At 46.8% G+C, this 10000-nt stretch overlaps 1 protein-coding gene across 1 annotated transcript in view; it reads right to left on the minus strand.

The window, feature by feature from the left end:
* Window positions 1-4815: 4815 nt before the first annotated feature.
* BANF2 (barrier to autointegration factor 2) overlaps window positions 4816-10000 on the minus strand; it is a 5802-nt gene continuing 617 nt past the window's right edge. The window contains exon 2 of the mRNA XM_015407854.1: window positions 4816-4962. Coding sequence (XP_015263340.1) covers window positions 4816-4962 — 147 coding nt within the window. The remainder of the gene's footprint in view (window positions 4963-10000) is intronic.

Here is a 10000-nt window from a genome sequence, read left to right on the forward strand (position 1 = left end):
GGGAGGGGGGGGGGGGGGGATCCTGTCTCCAGGCATGGGATGCTCACCGGATGCCTCTCCCCAATTAGCGAAGTGCTGACACTCGGAGAGCTGCTTGCGGGCTTTTGGCGGGGGGGGGCACAGCTTGGCGCCCCATCCAGGGCCCAGCACTCTAGGCGAATGCCTAGTTCGCCTAGTGGGTGAGCCAGCCCTGCTCACAAGACTCCACAGCTTAGAGGGAGCATTGCTGGAGAGTGGTAACGCTGGACTGACGGCTGCCTTCGTGAAACTCCATGTAACAGAAGCAACTTTAAAGAGTTGTCCTCTGTAGTCTGGAGATGAGCTGTAAGTCTGGGGGAATCTCCCAGTTCCCACCTGGAGGTTCGAATCCTGACTTGTGCTATGAGAGCTCACTGGGTGATCTCAGGCCAGTCACGCTCTCTCAGCCTAACCTACCTCACAAGGTTGTTGTGAGGAGAAAATAAAGGAATGGTGTAATCTATTCTGGGTCCCCATTGGGGAGAAAAGGTAGAGTATAAATTAAATAAATAATTTGTCAGGTGCTGAACGAAGTCATTGAAGTCTCCTTTTCCAGCCCGTGAGAAGTTCCGGAGCATCACTTCTAAATTCTGTGCCCTTTGGATAAGGAACGAGGGTGTCTTTGGAATACTTCCTTTACCCACAAGGAAGTATCCAGGCAGGGAGTTTCACTCCTAGTTTGGTATAGTGGTTAGTTTGGTGTCGTGGTTAGGAGTGTGGACTCTAATCAGGGAGAACCAGGTTTGATTCCCCACTCTTCCACATGCGCTGCAGACTTGGGATAAAGGACGTATTCCAAAGACACCCTCGTTCCTGCATGTGAAGAAGTGGGGAATCAAACCTGGTTCTCCAAATTAGAGTCTTGTGGGGCCAGAACTCCAGAAGCCCTCCCCGTCTTGGTGCCCCAGACCTACACTCAGTACTCCAGATGACGCTTGACTAACACCTAATAGAGTGGAAATTGCTTCCCATGATCTGGGTGGGGTTTTTCCCCCCTAGTCACGTCACACTGCTCAGCTGACCCATATTTCACTGCAGGCTTTTGAAATCCTTTTGCCGTATACTGTGGCAGATCCATGTATTACCAAATTCTGTGTCTGTGCGTCTGATTCTTGTAGCCTAAATATGGACCTTTTGTGTCATCTTTTTCTTGCCTTCTTCCCACGAGGCCACGGGTGCCTGACACAAATTTCAACTGTGGCCCAACCCTTCCCAAGTCCGCAGTGCTGCCCAAATGGGAGCAGACAAAAGGCTTCAGGACCAAAACATGCCCTTTTCTGGTTTTTAACATCCATCCTAATGAAGAGCTTTGAGTAGAGGTTGAACATTATTAAGTTGATAGATTCAGGTGGGGTAGCCGTGTTTGCCTGAAGCGGCAGAACAAAGTTTGAGTCCAGTGGCACCTTTAAGACCAACAAAGTAGCTTATGTCCAGAATAAAACTTTGTTGGTCTTAAAGGTGCTACTGGACTCAACATCTGTTATTGAATTGACTAATTTCCCCCCCAAAATTTTAAATTAATCTTTTCAACAAATACAATAAAATAATAATAAAACAGACAACCAACATTCACAATATAACACTGAGTTTTGTCAATATATAGTTATCTGCAATATGATTGCTTTTATTAAAACAGGATTATAAATTTACTATTTCTGTTATTTTCAAAAGAATTCGGGCTTTCTCGATTAAAACAGTGTTTTTCCAGAAAAGGGTACCATTTCTCCAGGTAATTTGAAGTAGTTAAGGGGTTTCCTACCTGGAATTGAGGAATTATGACCAATTTTTCAACTACCCTTTACTTGCATTTGCTAAAAAATATTCATATTGTAATGCTGATGTCCTTGTTATTTTGTTAAGGAAGCATAGAAATGTGAACACACACAACCCTTTTGATTAGATTAGGAGATATGAAGAACCCAAACCATGCTTAAAATCTAGTTATCCTAATGTATTGAAAATGTTTATACCCCCCCCCAGCTTACAATACAAAAAACAGAGCTTAAAACAGACTCAAACGACCCATCGGTGAGGCAGCAAACAGCCATAAAATCTGACCAACTCCTCATTCTGGAAATTAATTATCGTATGAAAGTGGGTATAGCCAGGAGATCCAAAGATTGTCTGGCAGCCTGAAACTAGCTCTTTTTTTTTGTGGCGAGCTAGGTTTATTTTTGGGGCTGAGAGAACGCTTATATGATCGCTTTTATTAAAACAGGGTTATACATTTACTATTTCTGTTATTTTCAAAAGAATTCGGGTTTTCTCGATCAAAACAGTGTTTTTCCAGAAAAGGGTATCATTTCTCCAGGTAATTTGAAGTAGTTAAGGGGTTTCCTACCTGGAATTGAGGAATTATGACCAATTTTTCAACTACCCTTTACTTGCATTTGCTAAAAAATATTCATATTGTAATGCTGATGTCCTTGTTATTTTGTTAAGGAAGCATAGAAATGTGAACACACACAACCCTTTTGATTAGATTAGGAGATATGAAGAACCCAAACCATGCTTAAAATCTAGTTATCCTAATGTATTGAAAATGTTTATACCCCCCCCCAGCTTACAATACAAAAAACAGAGCTTAAAACAGACTCAAACGACCCATCGGTGAGGCAGCAAACAGCCATAAAATCTGACCAACTCCTCATTCTGGAAATTAATTATCGTATGAAAGTGGGTATAGCCAGGAGATCCAAAGATTGTCTGGCAGCCTGAAACTAGCTCTTTTTTTTTGTGGCGAGCTAGGTTTATTTTTGGGGCTGAGAGAACCGTGACTGACCCAAGGTCACCCAGCTGGCTTCAAGTGGAAGGGTGGGGAATCGAACCTGGTTCTCCAGATTAGAGTTTGCCACTTTTAACCACTACACCAAACTGGCTCTCTCTTTATTCTGGAAATGCCTTGCAAGAACAAACGGTCTTAATGCAACTTGCAGATGGTAAGGATGGTGCCTCGTGGACCTCCTCAAGAAGACTATTCTACACCGTAGGAGCCATCGCGAGCAAGATCAAGCTACAGAGGACTCTGCTCTTCAAAATGAAGACACTGCTCAAAGCCACCGTTGGGAGGACTTAAGCTGGCGCCTGAGTTGATAACAGGAATGGTGGTGCTTCTGCTCCTTGGGTTGTCCAAGTGGAGAAGGGCTTTATAGGTTGGAACCAGCATCTTAAATTGTCATAGATCCAGAGGAGTTAGCCGTGTTAGTTTGTTGCTGCAAAATACTAGTAAAAACCCAGTAGCATCTTTAAGACTAACAAGCTTTACTGTAGCATAAGCTTTTGAGAAATACAGCTCTCTTCATCAGATGGGAGATACATCTGATGAAGAGAGCTGTGTTTCTCAAAAGTTTATGCTACAATAAAGTTTGTTAGTCTTGTGCTACTGGGCTTTTTACTATCTTAAATTGAGACTTGGGAACAAAATGTTAACAGAGTGATTATTTCAAGAGTGTTCTATTTACATTAAGAGGCAGGCAGGCAGCCACACTGTGCACGAGCTGAAATTTCCAGGGTGTATCCAAGAGAAAGTATTTTAGAAAGCACATTACAGTAACATCTGGTTTGTCCCCAATAAAAGATACAGTTCTGGATTTTGTGTGGGTCAGTATGACTGTTTGCAACTTCTTTGGAGGAAAGGCAGAGGAAAATCAAAATAAATATTGAGCTTTTACTGGATAAAACGAAAGGAAACACACCTTGGGACAGTCTTGGCCTGCCGTACCTCACAGCATTGTTGGAAAGATAAAATGTGGAGAGGTGGGACCATGTATGGCACTCCAATGCCTGATACCTTGGCCCAAGCTCTTTAAAAATTTTATCTTGTTGACATTACTGAAATTAAACAGAGGCAGTTAAAATGAAAATTGTTCTTCTGAGTATTGCAGACTGCTCATTCTAGGTCAGTTGTAAAATAGCCACATTTCCAAATAAAGACAGCTGATCAATGTCAGAGTGGTTTTTTGCAATTTGGAACCTACCAGAATCACAAGAAAAGTTTTAAAACAGCAAGAGACACCCCATGTCTCCCACAACACACTAATGGCCCTTAAAAAGGTAGTGGAGCATTTGACCGGAGACCATGTACCACAAAGTTGGGATGACTGCAAAGACTGACGAAAGAGAACAAACCTCACCTTAAAAAAAAAAAAAACCCGCAAAACCCTTTCCTGTGAAGCTTTTAACATAACCTCTTAAACCTCAAGCTGAAACGAACCGTTTGTATAACAGAGAGCACGTCTAAAGGCCCACGTGGACAAGATGCTGGGAGATCCATAAACAGATGTCTGAATAATTTTGTATTGACAAATAGCTGCCTTGGGGACTTCCAGTACAGTCTAGGGTTCTGGGATGAGAACAGGAATGTTAATCCTGTCCCCTCAGACTGTATTTATCATCCTAACCATCACTCCATCCTCCTGGTGGAAACATAACCACAAGGTCAGGAAAACGGTGTGGGGGAGGAAGGGGTTAATCTTCCCCTCTGTTATGGCCCCGGTTTAAGACTGTTATTTGGGGGGGGGGGAGCTCAGGAGATGTGTGGCCCCAGCTGGGATCTCCCAGCATCTCACCTCATCATGTGTCCCTCATTCTGCACAGCGCTGTACAATGAAGGTGCTACATAAAATAATAATGAACAAAGTACTTGGGAAGTCAGAGTACTGTATAAATCACTAATAATTTGCAGTCTGGGAGACAAAATGTTTGATTCAGAAATACCAAGGCTATTGCGTGAAACTGTTTATTCCCGGCCGTGGCGATAACTTTTTTAAAAGAGCCGACCCCATATCCAAGCGCCGCTTAAAGGAACGCGTAACACCACTCCAAGAGACAGAGAGCGCACTGCTCGGCCTGGAAGCTGCTGGCTCCGTAAGAGGACTTCAGCCATTTTTGGAACAGGGCGCATTCCTTCTTCAGGAGCAGGAACTGGCCCAGGAGAATGTATGCCTGGAAGAGAGGGAAGCCGGAAGAGTGTCAATTGTCCCGGGAGCTGAAGGCAATGCCACTGTTGCTCCACCTCTCCCGTGCTTTGCATCAGTGCGGCAACTTCTCTCATATAGGATGGACTAGTTCACAGTGGCCAGTGGCCATACCCTCACTAGAATGTCTCTGGTAGTGGAAAGTACCATCAAATTGCAGCTGACTTACGGCAACACTGTAGGGTTTTGAAGGTAAGAGAAGAACAGAGGTGGTTTGCCTTCGTCCGCCTCTGCTGTAGCAACCCTGGACCTCCTTAGTGGTCTCCCATCCAAGGACTAACCGTAGCTGCCCCTGCTTAGCTTCCGAGATCTGGTGAGACTGGGCTAGCGTGGGCCAATCCAGGTCGGCAGAATGTGGGTGGGATCCGGCAGCCTTGTCAGTGGAAGGGGCTGATAACTGTGGATCTTTCCCTCCACCCAGCAGTCCCACCCAGTACCAGGAAAGTAGTGTAGTAAAGGTACAGGTTCCCTTGCTCGAAGGCCAGTCGAATCCGACTCTAGGGTTGCGGTGCTCATCTCCGTTTCAAAGCCGAAGAGCCAGCGCTGTCCGAAGACGTTTCCGTGGTCATGTGGCCGGCATGACTAAACGCCAAGGCGCACGGAACGCTGTTACCTTCCCACTATTCATCTACTTGCAATTTCTTGCTTTCGAACTGCTAGGTTGGCAGGAGCTGGAACTAGAGACGGGAGCTCACGCCGTCATGCGGCACCCGGGTCTCGAACTGCTGAACTACCGACCTTCCACAGCCTGCAGTTCAGCATCTTAACCACTTGAGCCACCGCAGCTCCTTTTAGTGTAGTAACAGGTGGGCTATTTTATTTTTTTAGTTGTTCATTTGTATGTAGTTCCTCGCAGAAGCCCAGTGTTTGGTTTTGTGTTCTTGAGCCTGAAGAGTGTTGATCAGGCCACCTGTAAACCATTAGCTTTTGGTTGCCTAGCACTGACTCTGTGAGGATTTGTTTTCCAGTTGGAATGGGCTTGGACAGCAGAGGCTTGTTGGGGTTCCCATGCAACAGCCGAGCCTGTGGATCTCAGTCAGTTCCACCTTCAATTACATCTGTCCCATACTTCATTTACATATGTCAAACTCCCTGACCGGTATTGGGGTCAGGTAAATCTGGTTGCAAGGTCCGATTAGTGCCTATGGTCAGGTTCCCAGAAATGGTTAAGAATGAAGTCTCTCGACTTCCGGTTGATGGCGGCACGCTCACGGACTCACCTCCTGGACCTCCCGGGGGTGTCTCCGTGCTCTGGCGGAGGGATGGGGTGAGCAGGCTCGTTAACCCCCACAGGGTCCCGGCGAAGGGACCCTGGCCAAGGAGCTTTGAGGGGGTAGCCTCTTCGATGGCTGAATGCCAGAGAATCGAGGCTCCCCCTTGCTCCAGTGGTTCGTCCAGCCAAGAGCCCGAATGGTACAAGTGAAGCTAACCGGGTCAAGCGTAGGAGATCGGGCGTCAGAAATGATGAATGTAGCGGGGTCGGAAGACCAACTAGAATGAAGTCTCTCCCTGTCTTCTTCGTCTAACTGTAGACCCTTAGCTGGGTATGCTACAGGGTGCTATTGTTTTTCCATTGGGGGAAACCCTGAACCTCTGCTGGAGGAACTGAGATTTGTGGTCTGCCCTGAGATTTGTTTTGTGTGCTGCAATGTAAGCAGACTGCGCTTTGTGCATCAAGACTTGCTGTGGATAACAGGTGCTGTAATACCCAAGGTAACTTAGCTAGAGATATGAAAAAACTTTTTTTTATTTTCTGGCCATATAGTGTGTGGGTATTGCTTTGCACCATAAATAAAACTTTTTGTTACATACCTGTTTGGTGTGTTTTGTCTGGGGTTTGCAGAAGGCTTTTCTAGTTGCCTTTTTGGCCCTACCAATATAATACGCAGGGCTTTTTTTGTAGAAAAAGCCCAGCAGGAACTCATTAGCATAATAGGCCACACCTAACAGCAGAAACCTATTAGCATATTAGGCCACACCCCCATGCCTTCCCTTGCGGCTGTGGGGCACCCGGGCTTCCCTGCGGCTGTGGGGTGCCGGGCAAGCTGGCCCTTGGACAGGCCGAGGAAGGCACAGGGAGGCATTTAAATGCCTCCCCGATCCTTCCAGGCTCCCCCGGTCCACTCACCTCAGAGTCACTGGGGGGGGGGGGGGGGGTGCGGCCCTCCGGGCTTCTAGCCACGCACGTGCAGAGGTTTTGGCTGTAGTGGGCGTGACCAACTCTGGAGCCAGCCGGAACTCCATTCCTGTGCGTTCCTGCCCCAAAATAGCCCTGATCCATGCGTGTGGAGCTCCTGACTCTGGAGAAGGTTTGGATTTCTGCTCAAAGTCCTAAAGGAAGCAGGGTTGACCTGAGCCTTGCATTCCTGGACGAAGCAGGTCTGGTGGCAGCATACTGTGGTTTAGGAGCAAGAGGAACTCGACTCCTGATTTTGTTAAAACTAGTCAGCCTCCTGCCAGGTAGGCAAAGGAGTGTTTGAGGTCTGGTGCTAACTGCTGGGCAGTGGCACTACAAGTAGGTTTCCTGGAGTCCTGGGAACCACGTGAACTGATAGCCGCATAGGTCAGGATCAGGAACCTGTGGTGTGGAGAGGGATGGGGATGAAATGGTCCTTCCTGCTTCTTCCGTTAGTGGACCTGCACTGAGGAAAGAGGAGATTCCACCTTTTCCCTGTAATGTATTCAGATGCTGCCATGAATGCATTAGATGTAACGTGAAACATCTCATTGGGAAGCAATGTAAAGCTTCGTCTTGGACAGGGATTCAAGCCCGAGACAAATGCGTCCAATCACATGCAAGCAAGCTGGAAGCGGGAACGTGTGTGATTGGTCCTTATGCGATCAACCTGATAGGTTGTTATCTGTAAAGTAGGAGTGGCTATATTAGCCGGGAATGTTTAAATACCGAGCAGTTTCAATGGGCAAACTGTTCGGGCTATCAGATGTTGTACCGTGTTGGAGAAGTGATCGTGAAGAAGAATAAACTTGAGTTTTGGCTGAAATCACTCGCTGACTCTTTGTTAAGCTCAGGACTTAACATTCCCCTTCTGCACAGTTTCCCCAACCTGAACAGCTTCTGGTCCACACAGGCCCTGAAACCTCACAAATCAACTTTCCCAAGGTGGGAAGGCAAGGCAACATTTGTGCCTGCTCTGTGTTTATCACCTTCCTGGAACAAGATAAGGCACAACCTACCCTGCTTTTTGATGCATGAGCAGGTTTTGAAAATTTTCATTCATTCATCTTGTTCAGTCTAAGGTGCTCATAAGGTGGCCCGGGCTAGCCTGATCTTGTCAGGTCTCAGAAGCTAAGCAGGGTCAGCCCTAATTCTTGGATGGGAGACCACCAAGGAAGTCCAGGTTGCTACACAGAGGCAGACGATGGCAAACCACCATCTCATGCCTTGAAAACCCTGTCGGCTGTGACTTGAGGGCACTTTCCACCACCACCAAGGTACCCATTGCTGTTGCTGCCAAATGTTGATCGTTGCTGAAAAATTGCACAAGCTGGTGAGACCGCCGTAACCATTTGGGCCCTCGTTCTAATAGCAAATGTGTCGGTCCCACATCCCATCTGTAGGGCCATGAAACAAGGCCACCCCGAGATGAGGTGGGGTTTCTTCGTGCTTGGAGACGAATCAGCAAACGGAAAAATAAGTTTCTATATTTGAAAAGAAGAACTGAAAACTAAAGTGGGGAGGGAAGAACTGGATATATTCATTGCTCTCCAGGAGTCAGGGAATATTGTAGAAGAAGAAGAAGAGATTGGATTTATACCCCGCCCTTCACTACCCAAAGGAGTCTCAGAGAGGCTTACAAACTCCTTTCCCTTCCCCTCCCCACAACAGACACCCTGTGAGGTAGGCGGGGCTGAGAGAGCTCTGACAGAAAACTGCTCTTTTTCAAGGACAGCTCTTGTCAGAACTACGCCTTGCCCGAGGTCATCCAGCAGGTGCAAGTAGAGGAGTGGGGAATCAAACCCAGTTCTCCTACATTAGAGTCCACACACTTAACCACTACACCAAACTGTAGATGCTCAAGGTTTAGCTGAGAAAAAAACAAGGAAAAATGAGAGAGGGCAATCCCCGTTCTGCCTTTTCCTTATCTATAACCACCCAGTAGCTTAGCATATCCCAGGTGAGGGAAATGTGCTTAATGTGTGGTGACATCTCCCGAGGAAGCTTTGTGACTTTTTGGAGGGAAAACCCACGAGAGCAGACAAAGGAGGGAGCATCCAGACTGCCAAGGCCAGGCAAGGACGCCTTTACAACAAAAGCAGTTTGCTCAAAGGGAATGTTGGAAACAAAACATCCTGCTGTTTTAAAGCCTGAACTCTCCCTAGAAACTAAAATGCCCAAACTACGTACTTTGGTCATGTTATGAGAAGACAAGGGTCATTGGAAAAGACAATAATGCTAGGAAAAATTGGGGGGGGGAAGAGTGGGAGGGCTTCTAGTGTCCTGGCCCCACTGCTGGACCTCCTGATGGCACCTGGTATTTATGGCCACTGTGTGGGACTGGATGGGCCACTGGCCTGATCCAACATTGGCTTCTCTGATGTTCTTACGTAAGGCAGCAGGAAAAGAGAAAGACCCAATATGAGGTGGATTGACTCCATCAAGGAAGCCAGGGGCCTCACTTTGCAAGACTTAGCACGGTTGGTAAGGATAGGACCTTTTGGAGGACATTAATTTATAGCGTCACCATAAGTCAGAAGTGACTGGACAGCACTTAACACCCACAGTGTTAAAGGTGTAGGCATCTATCATCGAGGAAGAGCTTAAGGAAACATCACAAACATGCATCTCTTGACCCTAATTTCCATCTGTCAGTTCAGGATGCTGCAAGCTTTGAAGGGTTCTGAAGCGAAGAGACTGGGGGTAAAGGAAATACACTCCTCCATCTTGATTAATTGTCCCTTCCCAAAAGGGTGCTGCATTCACCTGTGAAGCAGGCAAAACCCACAACAGCTCAAAGTATTCTAGAATAGGAGGGGGGAAACAGGGT

Source organism: Gekko japonicus, unplaced genomic scaffold (genome assembly GCF_001447785.1).
Source record: "Gekko japonicus isolate JY-2015 unplaced genomic scaffold, Gekko_japonicus_V1.1 scaffold3496, whole genome shotgun sequence".
NCBI classification, from domain to species: Eukaryota; Metazoa; Chordata; class Lepidosauria; order Squamata; family Gekkonidae; genus Gekko; species Gekko japonicus.